Source organism: Octopus bimaculoides, chromosome 3, assembly GCF_046866305.1.
Source record: "Octopus bimaculoides isolate indiv1 chromosome 3, ASM4686630v1, whole genome shotgun sequence".
NCBI lineage: Eukaryota > Metazoa > Mollusca > Cephalopoda > Octopoda > Octopodidae > Octopus > Octopus bimaculoides.
In genome coordinates, this window is record NC_142930.1 from 75030748 (window position 1) to 75054231 (window position 23484).

General features: G+C 37.0%; 1 protein-coding gene across 15 annotated transcripts in view; it reads right to left on the minus strand.

Annotated features, from left to right (window-relative positions):
* LOC106883961 (transmembrane protein 245) overlaps positions 1-23484 on the minus strand; it is a 501684-nt gene that overhangs the window by 185318 nt on the left and 292882 nt on the right. For all 15 annotated transcript variants that reach the window (XR_016241093.1, XR_016241092.1, XM_089349237.1 and 12 more), the window contains 4 exons: positions 22092-22214; positions 18195-18331; positions 14410-14510; positions 10235-10409 (listed from right to left, as the gene is read on the minus strand). Coding sequence is in view for 13 of the 15 variants with exons in the window: in XM_089349237.1 (XP_089205363.1) it covers positions 10235-10409; positions 14410-14510; positions 18195-18331; positions 22092-22214 (536 nt within the window). In the remaining 2 variants the exon portion in view is untranslated. The remainder of the gene's footprint in view (positions 1-10234; positions 10410-14409; positions 14511-18194; positions 18332-22091; positions 22215-23484) is intronic.

Below are 23484 nucleotides of genomic sequence, written 5' to 3' on the forward strand. Positions count from 1 at the left end.
CACACACATACAGAGGATGAAGACGAACAATGATGTGTAATCTATAGGCTTCTCCCTCTTCAATATTAAACATATTTGATGGATGCAACACCCAGCATGCTTGGATTATTCCCAGCTATTCTGGAAGAATTTCCTTGATACTCAAGTTATATAGAATATCAGTTGATATGTTTAAAGTTATATTCTGCACCATTACCTCACTGAGAAAAATTTCTAAAACATTTGCTGGAATCATCCTATAGAAGACAATAGCCATGTTTGGTTAACTGCTCTTAGACTAAAGAATACTTCAGATGAATTTACAGAAGAATGATTACCTGAGAATACTAGCTATTCCCAACAAAATGCACTGATATTTCCCAAAAGTTGAATATTATTGTATATACTACTTTTTGGGGGGATTTGACAAGCTGACACATCTCACTAGCAATGCTTTCTTCATATTTAGATGTAACAAAATAAATACTCCAAAACCAGTTTTTTAATCTTATGAGACCGCACAAAATTTAAAGGAAGGTCTGGGGTAGAATTAAACATTATTACCTGAAATGATGAGGCTTTAGTTGAACAAAAAAACTGCTCTTCAGTGATGAGACAGGGATGATGATGATGATGATGATGATGATGATGATGACAATAATTATAATAATGCAGTACCAGACAATGATTTTCATGGCTTCTGATCTTAACTGTACATATTTCTGATCTTATGTACATATTTCGTCTTGGTATAAAAGATGGGCTGCAGCAAATATTCTGCTTAATACCACAGATTTGTTTGTCAGTTGCTTGACCTTAACCAGTTGAGTATGTCCCTTAGTGGCTGATGATATGTGCATCTCTGATCACGAGCAGGAAGTAGTAGGAATTCTTTCGGGTTCGAATAATTAACCTCTGAAAACATGGGTGTTTCCTTCATCCTTAAACAAACCTTATTCAGGGACATTTTGAGTGGGATGAGCTAATTGACCAGAAGAAAATTCTAACTGGGCCCCACTTGCAAGATTATGCACTGTTTATCTTGATATGAGATCACCACGTCATGCATATATGGTTGTGATGCATGTGCCTGGTGTACCCTTATCAAAAGTGTAATCATGACGGGTATATTGGGCTTCATATATTTGTATCCCAGTGTCACCTTGATGGCATGCACTGCTCTCTCACTCAATAATAATAATAATTTCTAACATAGGTGCAATTTTTGAGTAGGGTGAAGAAAAGTTGATTAATAGATTCTAATATTTACTAGGGATTTTCTTTTTTCACCCTGAAAGCTGATAAGCAAAGTTGGCTATAGTGAATTTAAACTCAGCACAGTAAGGGATACAGCTAAATAACATGAATCTTCTGCCTGAAGTTCTACCAAATTAATTTTAATTTGAACATAGATGATTTACTCAACTCTATTCTGTTGTAACTATTTATCTACCAAGGTATATATGTATATATTTTTGCATTTGTATGTACTTATGTATGCTTCTGTGGGAAAGGGTGTTTTCTTTTTATACCTATGTAAATATTATTATTGTAAATTTACAAACATAGTCTGTCAAATATATGCAATAAATATTTAATCAATCATATATATCATCATAATTTACACATACCTTCTTTGTCTCCCTAACTCTGACTTTCTGCTCTATATTACTGTGTGTGTGTGTGTGTGTGTGTGTGTGTGCATGTGTGTGTATATACATATATATATATAATGTATAAAGCTTAAAATATCAGTTACATTCTTTAATTTTGTATATATATACAAAAATATAATAATAATATTAGGGATAAAAATCCAAATTTACAGATAAAAACTCAATTAAATTCAATTTATCAAAAATTAAAATTAAGTTTCACAGTATAAAATATATAAATATATAGTTTTAGAGAAAAGAACCAAAGTTCATGAACTCATCCATGAAAATCCACAGTCACATATAGAAAAATTAATAAGTAAATGCACGATAAATAAGTATAATATAATACAAAGTAAAAATCATAAGATAATAATAATAATAATAATAATAATAATAATAATATATATATATATATATATATATATATATATATATATATATATATAATACCCCATCCCTCTCTCTCTATGAGGTGGTGAGGAGCAGTGTGCAAAGATACTGTCTAGAGGAAGGCCCCGAAACGGTATGCATTCTTTTCTGATGACCCCATAAACTTGCTAGTATCTGGTATGTGGGGTTTTCAACTGGTAGCACTTGCATCTGCAAGTTGTTTGCAAAAAATCTAAATATGTATATATCATCAAGCAGTGTATAACTAGTGACAGTATATAATTAGTAAGCATTTTACCATTAGTTTCAAACTGGGTATTGCACTATGAACCAGTATGTCTGAAGATTTATTAATATTGCAAAGTACAATAATTGATGCAAAATCGATGGCAACATTCTGGCCAGTTATATGTATGCCATAACCTGTATTATAATATACTGCTTCATGAAAAACAAAAAAAAAAGCCTGCTCTAATTTCTCATATTGAGTGTGCCTTTATCAAATCCCAGAGGTTCATGAACATTAATACACATACATATTTTATCTCTTATCTTTTACTTGTTTCAATCATTAGACAATAGGAAATGCTGAGGCACTGCCTTAAAGAACTTTTAGTTGAATGAATCAACCTCAATACATATCTTTTTATTTTTTTTTTTTATTCAAGCCTGGTACTTGTTCTATTTGTCTCTTTTGCTGAATTGCTAGGCTACGAGAACACAGACACAGCAACACTGGTTGTATAGCAGGGGTGGTGATGGGGACAAACACAGGCACAAAGATGTGCATACACACACACACACACACACACACACACACACACACACACACACACACACACATCATCATCATCATCATTGTTAAATGTCCGCTTTCCATGCTAGCATGGCTTGGACAATTTGACTGAGGACTGGCAAACTGGATGGCTGCACCAGGCTCCAATCTGATCTGGCAGTGTTTCTACAGCCGGATACTCTTCCTAACACCAACCACTCTGAGAGTGTAGTGGGTGCTTTTATGTGCCACCGGTATGAGGGCCAGTCAGGCGCTACTGGCAACGGCCACGCTCAAAATGGTGTATTTTATGTGCCACCTGCATAGGAGCCAGTCCAGCAGCACTGGCAACGACCTTGCTCGAATGTTTTCTCACGTGCAACCGGCACAAGTGCCAGTAAGGCGATGCTGGTAACGATCACGCTCAAATGGTGCTATTTACGTGCCACTGGCACGGAAGCCAGACAGCTGCTCCAGCAATGATCATGCTCGGATGGTGCTGTTAGCGCTCTACTGGCAGTCATCGAATTTGGCTCGATTACGATTTTGATTTCATTTGCCTCAACAGGTCTTTGCAAGCCGAGTTTAGTGTCCAACGAAGTAAAGGTATGAATAAGTGAGCTGGCTACACCCCTGGCAGAGGCCACAGATTATGGTCTCACTTGGCTTGCTGGGTCTTCTCACACACAGCATATCTCCAAAGGTCTCAGTCACTTGTCACCGCCTTGGTGAGGCCTAATGTTCGAAGGTCATGCTTCACCACCCCATCCCATGTCTTACTGGGTCTACATCGTCCACAGGTTCCCTCAACCGCTAGGGTGTGGCAGTTTTTCACCCAGCTATGCTCATTCATTCTCGCCACATGACCATACCAGCGCAATCGTCTCTCTTGCATACCACAACTGATGCTTCTTAGGTCCAACTTTTCTCTCAAGGTACTTATACTCTGTCGAGTATGCACACTGACATTACACATCCGTCAGAGCATACTGGCTTCGTTTCTTGCGAGCTTACGCATGTCCTCAGCAGTCATGGCCCATGTTTCACTACCATGTAGCATGGCTGTTCATACACATGCATCATACAGTCTGCCTTTTGCTCTGAGCAAGAGACCCTTTGTCACCAGCAGAGGTAAGAGCTCTCTGAACTTTGCCCAGGCTATTCTTATTCTAGTAGCTACACTTTCATTGCACCCTCCGCCGCTACTAACTTGGTCACCTAGATAATGGAAGCTATCAACTACTTATAATTTTTCTCCCTGGAACGTAGCAAAGATTGTTTTCTGCACATTTTCAGTGTTTATTGCTCCTGAGCATCTGCCACATACAAAAACAATCTTGCTAGTTAGCCTTCCTTTGATATTGCTGCACCTCTTATTTGTCTAAAGTTTACACTGGGTACATCTTATAGAGTTTCTACCTATGCCTTTTCTACAGATCGAGCAGGGTCATCTACCTGAAGGGATTTGTGATTTGTATGCCTTCCTACTTATTAATACTTTGGTTTTTGCTAAGTTAACTCTAAGGCCCTTTGATTCAAGACCTTGTTTCCATACCTGAAACTTCTCCTCTAGTTCTGATAGTGACTCAGCAATTAGGGCAAGGTCATCAGCTTAGAGGAGCTTCCAGGGGCATTCTGTCTTGAATTCCTCTGTTATTGCCTGGGGGACTATGATAAATAGGAGGGGGCTGAGGACTGAACCTTGGTGGACCTCGACCTCTACCCGGAATTCTTCACTGTACTTGTTGCCAACCCTCACCTTACTGACAGCATCCCTGTACATGGCTTGTACAGCTCTCACTAACCATTCATCTACCCCTAGTCTCTTCATTGACCACCAGATAAGGGAGCGGGGGACCCTGTCAAAGGCTTTCTCCATATCAACGAAAGACAGGTACAGAGGTTTATCTTTGGCTAGGTATTTCTCCTGCAGCTGCCTTACCAGAAATATAGCATCAGTGGTGCTTTTCCCTGACACAAACCCAAACTGCATCTCATCTAAACTGACTCTCTCCCTAATTAGTTGGGCTATGACCCTCTCCGTGACTTTCATTACCTGATCTAACAACTTGATACCTCTGTAATTATTTGTATCTAAAGCGTCACCTTTACCTTTGTAGCAATTGACTATGGTGCTGCTACACCAGTCATTGGGTATGACTCCTTCGTGTATCACCTGGTTCGTAATACGGGTGACTAGGCTATAGCCAACACTGCTAGATATTTTGAGCATCTCTGCAGTGATTCCTGATGGGCTGGGGGCTTTCCCTGTCTTCATACTCTTAATTGCTTTATCTACCATGGTACTGTCAACTCGGATCGCTGGTCCCTCTGTTGGGTTGACATTCGGCAGACTCTCTTTCTCCCATTCATTCTCTTTAGTTAGCAACCTTTCATAGTGACGTCTCCAAACCTCTTTCTTTGCAGCCTCGTTTAGTGCAAGCGTACCATCATCCATGCGAACACATTTCTCTCCTACGACATCACGATTCTCTCTCCTACGACATCACGATTCTCTCTCACACACTGTCTTGCAACATGAAATATCTCAAGTCTTTGGTCCTCACAGCACAGAACAATGGCAAATTTTTTCTTATCTGCTTCCCCTCTGGCTAAATAAATCTGTCTCCTAGCTCCCCTTCTGGTAGTCTGATACAATTCCCTGCTACCTCCGTTCTTCCAGTCCTTCCAAGCCTGTTTCTTTTGTCTAATAGCCCTGTCAACAACATTGTTCCACCACCACGTTATTTTGGGTTGAGAGGGGACTTTGCACCATCCACAGATCTGGTCAGTGGCCCTCAGCAGGTTGTCCCATAGAAACCTCCAGTTGTCTTCTACACTGTGTAAAGCTATATCCCCTTCTATTTCATCAAAGGCTTCGAGTAATATGTCTCTAAACCTTTGTCCATTCACAGGTTCTTTAAGCTTCCATACCCTTCTCTTCCATGCTGGTCATCTTCTGGGCAACTACTTATCCCTGATCCTCAAGTCACTAACTACTAGTCTATGTTGTGGGGTACATTCTTCGCCAGGGTAGGTTTTGGCATTTATAAGCCGCCCTCTTTCCCTATTTCTGGCAAGGATGTAGTTGATTTGGCTAGTGTGTTTGCCAGAACAGTAGGTGACTAGGTGACTGGCAGGTTTCCTGAAGTTAGTATTGCAAACCATGAGGTCATTTGCATCGCAGAACTCAGCAGCCTGGTTCCCTGCTCATTGCAGGAACCAAAACCATAGCCTCCATGTACATCATGGAAGCCCCCTGTATGTTGTCCAACATGTCCATTGAAGTCACCAGCCACAAAGAGAAAGTTTCTGTCATTCGTCAATGAGGTAGTCTGGAAGAGGGTGTCATAAAATCGGTCTTTCTGTCCATTGGGTAGCCCCGGCTGTGGGGCATAGGCCGAGATAATGGTTGCTAACCCATGATGAAGGACTAATCTAATCTTATGTATTCTATCACATATTCTGACTACCTTGATTACCTTATCCACCCATTTCTCTGCAAGAAGTATACCCACGCTCCCAACCCCGTCTGTGTTCCCTGCCCAGAAAATCTTGTACCTGTGTTCTTTGCCTGTGAGAAACCTAGCGGAACCTCCTCTCCACGTTACTTCTTGGAGGCAGCAGATATCGACACATCTCCATTCAAGCATCTCAAGAATCTCACCAGACCTACCTTTTAGTGTGTCAACGTTGAGAGTGCCAACCCTGAAGGCGTGGGAGGTATGGGCCCATGAGACCCTGGGACGGGGAACAGCAGTGTCATGTACCTGAAAGAAAGCTTGCATTTGGCAGAATTCATAAACAAGCAGTAGCCTTCATTTCAACCTGCATCTACTACACTATCATATTTTTGCACTATATGATCACTACTTTACATAGGAGGAGATAAACCCTAAGTAGGGGTGGGGGTGGCGTGAAGCCTTTAGAAGTGTTCATGGGAGACAACCAAAGAATGGAAGAGGATAGGAACTTCCGGTACTGGTGGAGAGGATAGGAACTTCTGGTACTGGTGGAGAGGATAGGAACTTCCGGTACTGGTAGAGAGGATAGGAACTTCCGGTACTGGTTGGGGGTGAGGTGGGAGATCGGGTGCATCACAAGCAAAGTGACCATGAGTGCAGAGTGATCATGAGCGCAGAGTGACCACGAGTGCAGAGTGACAACAAGCGCAGAGTGACTACGAGCGCAGTGACTACGAGCAGAGTGAGGCAGAAGTTTGAGATCGAGGAGGGAAATCAGGGTGCGAGCGTAAGTTTATAGTCCTGTTAAAGCAAGAGGTAATTGAGAGAGAGAGAGAGAGAGAGAGAGAGAGATAGAGAGGGAGAGAGAGAGAGAGAGAGAGAGAGAGAGAGAGAGAGAGAGTAAGGCATAGTGAGGGATTAGTGGTCAGAACACGAGGGAGAAAGATATTCTTTTGGGATTTGTGTAGCATAGTTTAACGAGACAGCAAATGTTGAAAATAGTAATATAGAATTGAAAAATCTGAGAGTTTTCAGTCAGCTAATCTAAGACAGAATTATAGAAATAAGTGACTGTGTGATAAACTTGAATAAAAGAATGAATTAGACGACATGGTAATGAAATAGACATATAGAGACAGCATTAAGTAAGGTGTAGTGATCAGCGCATAAATAGAAGGGTACGAATGAGGTTGAAAAGATAGAAAATTTCTTGGTCTTTCAATGTCAATGAAATCCACTCAGAAGGCTTTGGACAGCCTGAGGCTATAGTAATAGAAGATACTTTGCCCAGGGTACCACACAGTGGGACTAAAACCCAAAACCATGTGGTTGGGAAGCAAAATTCTTACCAGACAGCCACACCTGTGCTTATATATATATCATCATCATCATCATCATCGTTTAACGTCCGCTTTCCATGCTAGCATGGGTTGGACGATTTGACTGAGAACTGGTGAAACCGGATGGCAACACCAGGCTCCAGTCTGATTTGGCAGAGTTTCTACAGCTGGATGCCCTTTCTAACGCCAACCACTCAGAGAGTGTAGTGGGTGCTTTTACGTGTCACCCGCACGAAAACGGCCACGCTTGAAATGGTGTCTTTTATGTGCCACCCGCACAAGCCAGTCCAGGGGCACTGGCAACGATCTCGCTCGAAAATCCTACAGGAGTCAGTCAGGCGGTACTGGCAACGGCCACGCTCAAAATGGTGCATCTCATGTGCCACCCGCACAAGAACCAGTCCAGGGGCACTGGCAACGATCTTACTTGGCTTGCCGGGTCTTGTCACGCACAGCACATTTCCAAAGGTCTCGGTCAGTAGTCATCGCCTCGGTGAGGCCCAATGTACGAAAGTCTTGCCTCACCACCTCAGCCCAGGTCTTCCTGGGCCTACCTCTTCCACGGGTTCCCTCAACTGTTAGGGTGTGGCACTTTTTCACGCAGCTATCCTCATCCATTCTCACCACATGTCCATACCAGCGCAATCGTCTCTCTTGCACGCCACAACTGATGCTTCTAATGTTCAGCTTTTCTCTCAAGATGTTCAGCTTTTCTCATGATATGTACATATAAATTTTGCTCCTGCTGCAGCAAGTGCAGTATCACACAATTTATCCATTCAGTTCACTTTTATTACTATATATATATATATATATATATATATATATATATATATATATTCATTATGTTTGTGAACTTTTGGAATTTGATTCTATATGTATCATATTCAAAATGTTAATTCAATACTTTACAACTAAAGTGTAATGGATACAGTTGACATAATTGAAGCCAGGATACCTGGGATGGATTCTATCAAACTCTAAAGGAATGAAAGGTACAGGTGCTTCATAGAAAGATTTGATCTCAGTACACTGGTGCATTAGATATCCCCTACAGTGTTCTTGTATCTCATCCATCTTCACTGCCCCCCCCCCCCCCCCGTGATAAATACTTTGAAATCCAGGTCAAAACATGAAGAAATGTACAAGGTGTTTTGATGCTCTCTGATGTGAACAAAAACTTCATAGCAGCATCAAATCTCTAAGCATATATTTTCTTTATAGATTTTTCTTAGACTGTTTTAATGTGGGTGCCATCATTAAATATCACCCCCAAATCTTCCTGCTCACATTAGAGAACATGAACATGACAATGGTAATCAGAACCATGCTTTCATGCTGCAGGAAGAACCAGATATATCTTCTGAACTTATTGATTGCAATTTTATCATTGATCCTGATCAGAAATTAAGTGAAAAAGAGGAAACATTATCAGAATACAAAATCAATACAGACATCTTAAGAATGATAAACTAAAAAGAGTAAATCTCTGGTGTGAGTTGTTGTAAGGATAACAAAAACAACTACAAAGTTAATAGGTTAAAATTGCAGCTTGAATAGATGTTTGATAACAAAAGGAAAATGATGTTATCTATATGAAAGGAATCATAAAAAAATCATACATATGCACTTTTAATAAAACAAATGCTCTCTCCTCTCTTTTTGCAGATATTCTTTTATTAATTTACAATATTCAAAGATATTATAATTAGAATTTCTGATATAATAATTATAGTTATTGAGCTAAATTATTTCTTTGTAGATGAATCAAGAAGTGAGTATAGAATGCATTGAAATGTTTACACTAGTTGTAGATGCAGACACAAATGGCATTACAAAATGAAGCGAAAGTGAATTAACGGAGGGAATGAAATTCCTGAATGATGTAATATTGACATTGGAAATTGTAGATTCAATTCTCAGCAGTTATCTATTTTTAGTTTTCCTTTAAAAAAAATCACCTTTCTTTGATTATATATTAAGTTTTTTTTTCAAATTTCATGGATCATAATTAAATTATAACTTTTAGTTAAGTGAAACAAAATGTAATCAGAGGAAACTAGTGATGGTATGTGATGGTTACAACAATGGGTGTTCCAGTTGATCTGAGCAACAGAACAACCTGCTTGTGAAATTAACATAAAAGTGGCTGAACACTTCACAGACACATGTACCCTTAAACATAGTTCTCAGGGAGATTCAGCATGACTCAAAATGTGACAAGGCTGGACCTTTGAAATACATATACTAATTATTTTTGCCAGCTGAGTGTACTCGAGCAACATGAAATAAAGTGCCTTGCTCAAGGACACAATGCACCACCGGGCATTGAACTCATGATCATGAGCCTAATACCCTAACCACTAAGCCACAAGCCTTCACATGTGATGGTATGCATCAGCAACAAGAATAATTGATAAAATTCCTAAAATAAAAGTTCATTTGCCATAAGGATATTTCAATTTTGACATTTCAATAAATGAAATTATTTAATTTTATGAATTTTATAATGTAATTACATCTTAAGAAATTACATAATATTCTTTCAAAAGAATTTGTGTTTACAAATAAAATTTTGAGAAGAAGAATATTTATTTTGTAGTAAGAAAAGTATCTAAGGAAGCTTACCCTTTAATCTCACTGTAAATTGCTGTATCAACAACAGAGGTAGGCAGAAGATGAGCAACAATCAGCAAAATGGCTTGTAATCCTTCTCTATTTACAAGCCACAGCTCCAACACGGCTGGTACGGCAGCCCAGTATGTGCCAAGGAATGGTATTGCGCCAAACACAGCAGCTAAAGCTAGATATTGGTAAGATGAAAATTAAAATTTTGAACATTAAGGCTAATATAATATTGGAAAGAAAGATGTGAATAATGAAAAGAAATTAAAAAACAACAAAGAAACAGCAACAAATTTTGGCACAAGGCTAGTAATTTTTGGGGAGGAGGTAAGTTGATTAAATTGATCTCAGTGCTCAACTGGTACTTATTTTATCAATCCCAATAAGATGAAAGGTAAAGTGAACTTTGGCAGAATTTGAACTCAGAATGTAAAGATGGTTGAAATGCTGAAAAACATTTTGCCTGGCATGCTAACAATTTTATCAGCTTACTACCATAACAATGTACAAAATATTGGTTTCAAATTTTGTCACAAGGCCAGCAATTTCAGAGGAGGAGGTAAATCGATTACATCATCCCACCCCAATACATAGTTGATACCTATTTTATTGACCCCTAAAGGATAAAAGGCAAAGTTGACCTCGGTGAAATTTGAACTCAGAATGTTAAGACAGATGAAATGCCACTAAGCATCTTGCCTGGTATGCTAATGATTCAGCCAGTTCACCACCTTAACAATGTATGAAATATTAACAAGCCTAAACATTGGAAGTACAACAGTAACAAGTATGAGGTTGTGTGGTTAAGTGGTTAAGAAGTTTGTTTCTAACCACATGGTTTTGCGTTCTGTCTCACTAAATGGTACCTTCTGCAAATGTCTTCTATTATAGCTCTGAGCAGATCAAAGCTTTGTGAGTGGATTTGATTGATGTAAGCTGAAACACGCCTATCATTTATATATATTTCCTTTTTGGCTTTGGTTTGCAAGATTCTTTATACGAGTTCATGTATTGGGGAGAGTCATTCTCTTTTAGTTCCTTATAATTCAAAGACATGAACATGACATACATAGGGGAGGCATCTAGGAGCATTGCAGAAAGACTAAATGGAAATTTGAAACAATATCAATATGACAACAAAAAACAGTCCTCCATACTCTACCAGTATGCCAGGACCAACATAGATGCAACCTGGGTCAACTTGACATCCGCATTCTATCCAAGCATCCAAAGGACCCAACACTTAAACAAATACAGGAGTACGTCCTCATAAATGAAACATCCTGAGTACTAAATAAGAGATATACGTAGTAGATAATCATTCCCCCATAGCCACAGTTTATATTTATATACAGGTAGAATAGTTAGTGGGCTGTCATGTAGATAGATGGATGTATGTGTGTGTATATGTATATGCACATGTATGGATATGAAAGTAAACAGATAGACATACAGATGGATAGGTACATAGATTATATGAATAGACAAGCACACATACACAAACGAAGACTGAAACACATGACCATATACACACACACTTCACTTCACACAAGGACACATATGAAAACACACGTCCACACATATGGAGATACACATACATACATGCATGCATACATACATGCATGCATACATACATGCATGCATACATACATGTGTATGCACACACACATGCGCACAAAAAAACAAAAAGAACACAGCTTGAATAAAGGACAGAGCCAACAACTATTGAAAAGGTTGCAAGATGCAATGAAAATTTTAGAAAAGTAAATAAGTAAATGAGTGGAAAGTTTACTGGTGAGTGTGTTAAATTATAAGGTACTAAAAGAGAATGACTCTCCACAGACACAGCAGTATATATATATATATATATATATACACACATACACATGCAGATTTTGCTGCACAGCAAGTCCCTGAAGGAAGGCTTTCCTCTCCCAGGTAGTGCTGGTTTTGAATTGTCATTGGTGCTTCTGCAAGTTTGCTTTTTTTCTAGGTAGGGGTGTTGGCCTTATACAAACCCATTTTTACTTCTGGGAAGAAATAATCCATATCATAAGTACAAGTATGGCTGTGTGTGTAAGAAGCTTGGTTCTGAGTTCAGTCCCACTATGTGCCACCTTGGGCAAGTGTCTTCTGCTATAGCCTTGACCTAATCAAAGCCTTGTGAGTGGATTTGGTAGACTGAAACTGAAAGAAGCCCACTATATATATCATCATCAATATATATATATATATATATATATATATCATCATCAATATATATATATATATATATATATATATATATATATATATATATATATATATGGTGTTAGGAAGGGGTTGGCATTAGGAAGAGTATCGAGCATCCAGCTATAGAAACCATGCCAATCAGACTGGAACCTGGTGCAGCTCTCCAGCTTATCAGTACCAGTCAAACCATCTAACCCATGCCAGCAGGGAAAGTGGATGTTAAATGATGATGATGATGATGATGATGATGATGATGATGATGTGTGTGTGTGTGTGTGTGTGTGTGTGTGTGTGTGTGTGTGTGTGTGTGTATGTGTTTGTGTCTGTGTTTGTTCCCCCACCACTGCTTGACAACCAGTGCTGGTGTATTTATGTCCCTGTAGTTAGTGGTTCAGCAAAAGAGACTGATAGAATAAGTGTCCGGATGTAAAAAATATAAGAACTGGAGTTGATACATTCATCTAAAAATTCTTCAAGGTGGTGCCCCAGCATAGCTGCAGTCTAATGACTGAAACAAGTAAAAGATAAAAGATCAAGCTGACCTCTATCCTTTGATCTGTTCAGCATATGAGACCCTGCCAGGAGCTTGTGCTCTGCTGATATAGCTTCAGTGTCACTGAGGCATACAAATTACCACATCACAAGAAGGACAGATCCTTGTGATGGTTGTAACAGAGTGGACTCCACTAAAAGCACTTACAATGTCAGGTGCTAATGTTAAATAAGGTGATTGGTTAAGTCTACCTACAAGTGACTGAGACTTCTGGTGTTTTGCAGTGCTTAAGAAGACATCAAACTAAGTGAAATCACAGTCGTGGTTAGTGCTGGTGACAGGTAAAAAGCACCCTTGCCAGTGACACATAAAAGATACCTGTGCTGATGACATGCATAAGGCACCTGTACTAGTGGCATGTAAAAGACACCCAGTACTCTCTGTAGAGTGATTGGCATTAGGAAGGCCATCCAGCCATAGAAACCAAGCCAAAACAGTTGACTGAAGCCTGGTGCAGCTCTCCGGCTTACCAGATCCAGTTAAAACTATCTAACCCGTGCCAGCATGGAAAATGGACATTAAATAATGTTGATGATGATCAAACCTCTCATTAATTTCACTGAATTTTTAAAGGGGAGGAAAGACAAATGACAAAATGGTTTGAAACCAAAAATATTTATAAAAGATATATGTAATTACTGTGACATCTAAGTCCCTCACATATTTTAAATAAGGACTTAGTAACAAATGGGTACTGACTTCTAATATACGTACACAGTTCAATATATGGAAGAGGTGAGAAAATGAAGAAATCTGAAATTTTCTGAAGGCAATGATAATAGATATTATAATGGCCAGTATATGGATTCCTATCACATTTACCAGTTCTAGCCAGTTAGCCATGGCCATACTGGAGCAGCACCATTGGCAGTCTGATGTTTTGGTGACTCAGATGTGGCTATCTTGGTTTCACACTAAAAACTGCTTTCCTTCAAATTTTGAAAGATTTTTGCTTCTTTACAGATTACCATGAAGAAGGAGAAAGAAGAGGGAAAGGGAAGGAGGAGGAAGGAGAGGAAAAAGTAGTAATAAGAAGAGGAGAAGAGGAAGAGGGCAAAGGAAGATGGAAGGAGGAAGAAGGGAAGAGAAGGGTGGAAGAAGTAGAAAGGGGAGGAGGAATAGGGAAGGGTTAGAAGGAGGGTGGGAGAAATAGGAGGACGGTGGAGGAAAAGAAAAGTTGAAGGAAGAGGAGAATAAGTAGGGAAGAGAAGAAGGGAAAAGGAAGAAGAGGTAAAGGATAATGTGAAAGAAAAACCAAACAAAACAAGAATAGCAACAATAATCATAATTTGCAATAATTTTCCCCTAAATAATTACATGTAATTATATATATGTGATTGGATCACTTGATATATATCAAGGACATGAATGACAATGAAAGATTTTAACTCACCGGATGGAATAAATACAATGTTTACACTGAAAATAGTGTGTGTTAACCAAGTGTACAATCCATAAAAGGCCGCCATTTTCAAGGAAGCCATGAAGACACCACTGAAGAAATTAGGAAGAAAAATAGAAAATAATAATAATAATAATAATAATTTCTTATAACAAAAGCATTCAATTAGTTATATTTCAATATAATATATTCAAAATATTTGAATAGCATATAATTTTGAATGTCAAAATAGCTAACAATATTAGCAATTTAAGGCTTGGATATATGTGTGAAATATTCTTTGCAGTAAATAAGTAAAAATCTGTTTTACTTATTTCTATGGTAAATTGCAGAGGGAGAAAAAATATCATGTCATTTTTGTTTGTTTCTTTTTTTTTTTTGTTTTAGAAAATTCTCAATCTGAAACAAACAGATTTTTTTTAAAGAGTAAATTGAAAAAAAAAAAAATGCTATACAATATAGCATGCTGAAGTGAATACAGTATCAGATAAAACTGTAATAAAAAGTGATTGTTCTTCTCATAATCTTAACATTAATTTTATTTTTTAGTTAAATCAAGAAAAAAATATTTAAAAAAAACTGAAGGAAATTTTAAAAAATAATCAATACAGCAAGAAAAATAAGGAAAAAAGAAGAAATCCATGAAAGAATTGTCAAAACATATTTGAATTGAAACAGTATTGTGTGTTTTATTTATAAGAGAAGTGAAGAACAGAAAAAAAAAAGAAAGAAAAAAAAAACACTAGAATTATATGTAGTGGCTAGTTAGGCTTAGATTGTGATTGAAAAGGATGCTGTTGCTGTCAGTAAATGTTTTAAATAAGCTGTTTCAAAATGATAGCTTAAGAATGATTGTTTTGACGTGGTAGTTTGTATAATTCAGTTTATTACATTTAATAATCTCAAAGAGACTTTTAAGTTGTGATAACAAAAAAAACTAAGAAAGTCAGTAGCCTAAATCCTACATCAGACAATACTCTCTCAAAGCTTGCACTGCTAAACCTGGCCATTTAAATAATGTCAATCTATTTTAGTATTGTGCCTAATCTTTTAGAACACAAAATTGTATTCTATACTTGATAGAAGCATTCCGATGCTATATCAGTTATGAAGAACGGAGCTCCTTCAAATTCCCCAAACAAATGCTAAATCTCTATCAAAAATCTCCAATAAACAGACATTGGATTAAAGAAATGAAACTAAATGACAACTGTAAATTGAGATTGGACTTGCAAGAGTCTAAAAGCTTATTTTTATATCTTTCTACTTATTCACTACATGCAAGAATTCTAAAAATATACATAACTCTTTATTCTTTATAGCTATTGCCACATCATTGATTCACAAACGTTCAATGTTCCATGAGAAATACCTCATAAAACATGTGAAGCATTCTCCACAACTGTTCCATTTGATGATGGTGATTATGATAACACATTTGCTGGATGTCCTGTTTGTAAAGCTATAAACACTTAACACAAGTTGTTTTTATGGCTTAGTTAGTGAAGGATATGGAGTGGTAACAACCATAACTTTTTCAGGGTCTCTGAGTTTAACAAGACAGAGGGAAAGGGAGGAAGGAACTTTGACTCAAGGGTTGCTGCAGTGCAGTAGCAAACAATGCTTCAAAATACTGAGTTACACTCAAACCAAAGACCTAGTTTGAATGTTTGTAACAAAGTGGATTTCACTGGAGTCATCTAAAGGCTAAGAGATAGTGTTAAACTGGACAATAGATGAAGTCTACCACCCAAGAACAGGATTACTTTGCTAGACTTCTGCATGATCTCCAACCTAATTTCACATATAAGTTTAGGTGACCTGATGCTATGACAGAAAACACTTACCCAAAGTAATGCTTGATTGGACTCAACCAACAACATTACAGTTAATACAGGCTCAAAAGAGAGAATAATAATTTCTTGATAAAATAGTTCTACTTAGAATACTAACACCTACCTGTAACAACTTATACCTCTTCTTAAAGTGCTAAACACCTTTACCTGTATCACTCAGCATTGAGTCAATGATGGAGCTTCTATGTAGTCACTCAACTTGCAAGAAATAGTTAAAAGCTCACTGAAATCACTCCTTACAGTCTTGGAATCTCTAATAATGCCCACTTCTAGATAAATTGTGCCATTCTCCTTAATCTTCCTCCCCCACTCCACACACTCTAAGCATCATCCACATGCAACTTGGCTCCTCACATTGACTCATCACTTACTATGAAAAGTGACCTTGTAAACATCCTCCCATCTTGTCTTCAACAATACAAATACACAATCATTACACATATCAGATAAACATTAATGCACCATCCTCCAAGCATACACAACTTGTAACTAGAATCCTCAAGGTTTCTGTAAATGTTATATTGCACTGTCAGTAAGGATCTCACCTGACAAATATTATCCTCAGCATAACAACGACTGGAATTCTTCTTCATAGGTTAAAAAAAAAAAAACGTCAGTTCCTAACCATCACTAATCCTCTGAATAAATCAGTATTTCATATGTATGACTAACAATAGAGAACTGCATCCACAATTGGGACAGTATTACTACTCACCCTCTCTCCACACACACACACACACACACACACACACACACATACACTAGATTGTATTGAAAGAATGGTCACTTCACTGCTAAGCATTTAGTCAACATACTTCTATTTCTAGTTCACAGATTCCTCTCTCTCAGCTTTTATACTAATACTCAAATGACTTCTGCTTCTCAGAGCTAGCAGGTCTCATGCCACCTATATTCATGAATTACTGACTAACTCATCTCTTCTCTTCTCGTCATCCATATTACCATCCCACTCATCCATACCATGCACTATCCATTAATCTCATTTCTCCTTTTCCAGAATGTCAGATCTTTGGAATTCTCTCTCTCTCTCTTTCTCTGGACATGTTTTACCTGCAGCTGATGACTTGAAACTGTTTAAAACGAATGTTAACTGTATTGATCTCAAAGGTTTCGCAAGATCAACCTCACCCACCCACCAAAGAAAAAATATCAAAACAAAACAAAACTCATAAAGCTATACATACTGGCACTCTGTTGGTTATGATGATGAGGGTTCCAAATGGTCTGATCAATGGAACAACCTGCTTGTGAAATTAATGTGCAAGTGGATGAGCACTCCACAAACATGCATACCATAGTTCTCAGGGAGATTCAGCATGACACAGAATGTGACAAGACTGGCCCTTTGAAATACAAGAACTATTCATTTTTGCCAGCAGAGTTGACTGTTATTCTTTTATTCTTTTACTTGTTTCAGTCATTTGACTGTGGCCGTGCTGGAGCACCATCTTTAGTCAAACAAATCGACCCCAGGACTTATTCTTTGTAAGCCTAGTACTTATTCTATCAGTCTCTTTTGCCGAAGCGCTAAGTTATGGCGGATGTAAGCATACCAACATCGGTTGTCAAGTGATGTTGGGGGTACAAACACACACACACACACACACACACACATATACGATGGGCTTCTTTCAGTTTCCGTCTACCAAATCACTCACAAGGCTTTGCTCGGCCTGAGGCTATAGTAAAAGACACTTGCCCAAGGTGCCATGCAGTGGGACTGAACCTGGAACCATGCAGTTGGTAAATAAGTTACTTACCACACAGCCACTACTGCACCTATGTCATAAAACTATAGCAACTTGGAAAAGCATATATAAAATGACAGCAATGGAGATGATTTTTATATCAAAATGAAATTGTGAACAAGTTTCTACAAGTTAAAAATTCAGAAGTTACCCAACAGCGTCTTCAACTGCTTGACCAATGTTGTTGCCACCTTGTATGGGTGAACCAAATGCAGTGAACCACTGAACTGGTTTATATTGGTCGCCACTGGATGCCAGTAAGTAAAAGAGTGTTGTTAAAAATATGGCCTGAATAAAGAAAAATTGGAAGAAACATGTCAAAGTGTGAGTTATAAAAAGTCACTGTATTAAAATAGCATTCATATAGAATTTATACTGGGGTCACTTAAAAAAAGCACCGAGTATGCTCTGTGGAGCAGTTGGCATTACAAAGGGCATCCAGTCATAGAAACCATGCTAGAACAGGCAATGGAGCTTGGTGTGGGCCCTGGCCTTACCAGCTCTTGTCAAACTGTCCAACCCATGTTGGTATGGAAAATGGACATTAAAGGATGATGATGTTGATAAAACAAAATAAAATGTTGTTTGATGGGAGGTGGGTGAATGAACAGAAATGGCAAAGCAGTGGCTTTGTGATAATTTAGTTATGTTATTTTCATTCTGAGTGTGAATGTCCCCGAGGTCACCTTTTTTGTCTTTATTCTGGAGTTGATAAAATAAGTACCAGTCGAGTACTCATCATCATTACCATCATTATTTAATGTCTGTAGGGTGGCAAGCTTGCAGAATTGTGACAAGCTGACAGAATCATTATGCATGCCAGATAAAATGCTTTAAATTCTGAGATCAAATGCTGCTGAGGTAGACTTTACCTTTCATCATTTTGGAGTTGATAAAATAAGTACCAGTTGAACACTGGGTTGGTGTTATTGACTTAACCCCTTGCTGGAAGTTGTTGACCTTTTACCAAAATTTGAAACCATTATTTAATGTCAATTTCCCATGCTTGCATGAGCTGGCTGATTTGACAGGAACCAACAAGCTAGAGGACTGCAGTGAGCTCCAGTGTCAGCAGTGGCATGGTTTCTATGGCTGGATGCTCTTACTAATGCTAACCATTTTACAGTGTGTGTTGGGTGCTTTTTTCATGACTCTAGCATGAGTGAAGTCATCAAGTAACTTACAAGAGAGGAAAAAATAAAAAGGCAAAAACCCTCTTGACTAAGTGGAGGGAGTGTATTTTGAGAAAGGGGGTTTTATGCCATTTGTTGAGTAGATAAAGAATGATAGAGGGCAAGAACAGATGTCTTGCTATAGTGGAGATACATGGCTACTGTGAGAGTAGCTGAGGAGAAGATAAGAGTTCTCAAGATATAGAAGGGGGAGTATAAGAAAATATATAGTATCTATAGTATGAATTTCTAACCAAATAAAACTAAAAATAGCATTTCATTGCTGTCAATGTCACCACTTTTATTTTATGGTTACTTCATATGAACAATTTTTTGCTGGATTTAGTCAGATCTCAATTGAAACAATATTCAATATAGGTATACTTCTGTAACATAACCAACATTTCAGATATTACTACTACCATAAGAGATAATGTAACATTATTTTACTGAAATTTTTATCAACATGGTATACTTAATGTATGTGTATTGTTAAAATGACAGAGGCTGCAGTTGTTGTCCAGGAAAAGATTCCTTTATAGATGTTGCAAGCTTGTATAAATGTTTGCTGGAGACCACTGTTACATTGTTGTTCATTGTAGGTCTTTCTTCACTGAGTTACCATTTTTGCAGAGTTGAGTTGTGAGAAAGATTGATGTTGTATCTTTATTAATTGGATGTAAGATCAGGTTGGCTGCTTTTATTACAACAAAAGCAAACTTGTAAATGTTTAACAGATTTTATTAAGAGAATGCTATGCATAATGCGTATATAAATTATCAAATTCTCACTGGTTACAAGAACAGTTATGTTGGAATGGATTTAACTGTATCTGCCTGGCCATTTGCTATCTGGAAGGTGAAAGACAAAGGATATGAGTCCACCTCAAATTAGTAAGACTTTTTTTCCCCTTAGTTGATGTGTGTGTGTGTGAAAATCTGTCCTGCTTGAATGTCAACATCACTCTCTGACTGGCAAGAGATGAGGTGTGTGAATCCTTTGGCCACCATCAACATTCTACAATAATTTAGGTGCTAAACTGCTTAATTAGTGAAAAAGGGTGCAAATCACAAGAACGTTCAAGCTGTTCACAGTATAGCTTCAAGCTCATTGGTCAATTCTTAGGTTGTCTACATGAACTTGCATGATACAATAGTGGCCTACTCATAATCATGAACTTATAACTTCACAGTTGGGGTTTAAATTTCTACACAGACATAGCATGCTAAAAACACAATACACTTCAGAGATAGACAAAATGAAATTGTTCCATTAAATAATGACAATGATGATGATGATGATGCACTCAGACTTTTCCTTTCTTAAATCTTACTGATTTATCTATTTTACAGACATTCAAAATTTTAAAGATACCTAATCTTTTTTTCATTTTACAAGAATTTAAATGATTATTTCCTCTCAATAACAGCATTGTTGCATCATTCCCACCTCTTCTTTCTTTCATTCATTTGGTTGTATATGTATGATTAACAGGTGTTACATCTTAAAATTGTAGAGAAAAGCAAAATTTATTATTTATTATTGTGGAAAATATTACATAATGTCATCAGAATATTATAGTTAATATGAAACACTGTGAAAGAGAGTAATAATTTAAAAAAAATATATTATTGATGATAAATTGTGAGCTCTCTATATTAATTTGATTACATACAAATAACTATATATATATATATATATATATATATATATATATATATATATATATATATATATATATATATACACACACACACACACATATACAGATAGATAGATACACAGAGATGCATATGTCTATGCTATGCATATCAGTATGTAGGTACTGATATATATATATATATATATATATATATATATATATATATATATATATATATATATATATATATATATGTTTATTATTATTATAAGTGCATATATTATCATCACCATCATGGCATGTATGGATAAATATCTGCATGTATATCAGTGATGTATATACATGAATATATGTGTGCATGCATATATGTATACAATAATGTATAGATATATGTATGCACTTTCATCTGTATGTGTGTGCATACATGAATATCTATGTGTATGTATTTATGTGGGTGCATATGTTTACATGATGGTATATATGTGCATATATATATAAATCTCTGTAATAGATATATAATTATGTATGTACCTATATATGCATGTAAGTTTGTTTGTGGAAGCATTTGTGTATTTGAATGTATTGTGCATACATAGTTTTTGGCATATATGTATTTGAATGTATATATATATATATATATATATATATATATATATATATATATATATATATATATATATAATTGGCTACATATCTTTTTATGAATGTGTGTGAATATGAATTATGTGTACATTTATACAGTGATAAATATATACTTGCAGATGAGTGGAGGATATGTTAATATGAATGTATGTGTATATTTTATGTGTATGTGTGTATATGAATGGATGAGAGAGTAAGAGAAAGGGAATAAATGATAATAAAAGACATTGTTACTGTCAATATTTGATTCTCATGTACCTCATTTACAGATTCCTGCTAGTTGGTTGTGGCCATGATGTGGCAAGCAAACCCATCATAATTCTGATTTTCTACTTCAGATTGAGTTCACTTCATATTCAGATTTTCTGACCAAGTTGAGGTTATTTGGACGTTTCCATTTTATTACATTTTGAAATATTTTTTGCCTTTTCTTTAGAAACAACCAGAAAAGGAAAGGATGGTAGTGGCGGTGGTGCTGCTGGGGAGGATGTAGAAGAAGATGAGGGAAGAAGAGAAGAAGTGAAAGAAGGAAAGTGAGTGGGTAAACAAGAGAGGTAGGAGGTAGAAAAGGAAACAAAAAAGTATTGCTTACAGCTGAGATGATGAAATTCAATAGGGCAGTGCCTCCACCAAACAGTAATGATAAAACCGCAGTGACGAAAGAAAAGGCTAAATTGACGTTGCCTTTCAACACCAGCCAAACTGATTCCAGCACCTGAAGAAGAGAAAACAACAGTTTTATGAGAGTCTTATTGTCAAGCAACATCACTAATTTTTTTTATTATATTCATGTAGATACACCAATACATCAACACTTACTGAAAATCTCCAGTTCTGTTCAATAGTTGACATTCTGTAAAGCTCAAATAAAATTCACAATGGAATACTGCTTACATATATGATTCAGTGATGTGGCTGCTACATTCACAAAGATCTTAGACTGCTTCCATAAAAAGGCCTACATCTGAATGACAAAATCTCATCATTCATAAATGAAGTATCAATTTAGGGCAATGGACTGGCAGAACTGTTAGAGCATTTGACAAGATACCTTGTGTAAAGGAATGTATTCTGAGTTCATATCCTACTGTAACCTACTTTGATAATAGCCTTAATCTGTTAATGAGTATCTTTAGCAGAGTTCATTCTGTTACAAGAATTCAGGCCAAGTATCCAGTTTGATGATACCTTTGTCTCTCCTTTTCACCAATGTTGAATGACTCTATAAAACATCATCAGCACTGCTCTTTCCAGCCAGATTAAGTGATGAAAGAAAAACAAAAACAAAGAACTAATACACTATAACCACTGGTTTACAGATGTCCCTATCTCTAAGAGTGCATCGCAAAGGCTAGATTTCCCTATTTAGACACAAGCACTTCAGTCATGATGTGTTGCTGACCCATCACATGGCTTAAGTAGGACCTACAATCAAGTACTGCTCCTACATCTGAGATAGTGCCACTGCTGTTATTACACACACACACACACACACACACACACACGACTAGCTTAGAGAATATCCAATATCCAATATCTAAAAGAAGATCTGACTGACCGACAATGATTCAAAAATCGACATACTCCAACCTCTGACCCATTGATGTGCTTTCTATTCTGTTGCTGCTACAAAAGCCTCTGCCTCTGCTCTTCTAAACTAAACAGTTTCATGGTTCTCCCACTAGGCCCATGTGTTTCCAATAAACATTAAGTTACAGACATTCAAACTGAACATGAACTCCTGTTATTCTCACCACTCTCAAAAGGCCTGTGCTGGTCATTGTTACTCTTTCTGAATAAGCTGTATAAAACAAACAAATAAATATTACACCTCATCTTCTACTTGGTATTAATGTCTATAGAGTTTTGATTGTATCTCACTAGAATTTACCACGTCTTCACTCTCTCTCTAAATCTCTCTCCTATATTTCTCTCTGTTCCTCTTACTCTCTCTGAGTTTTGTTCTCTTTTATATACATTCAATC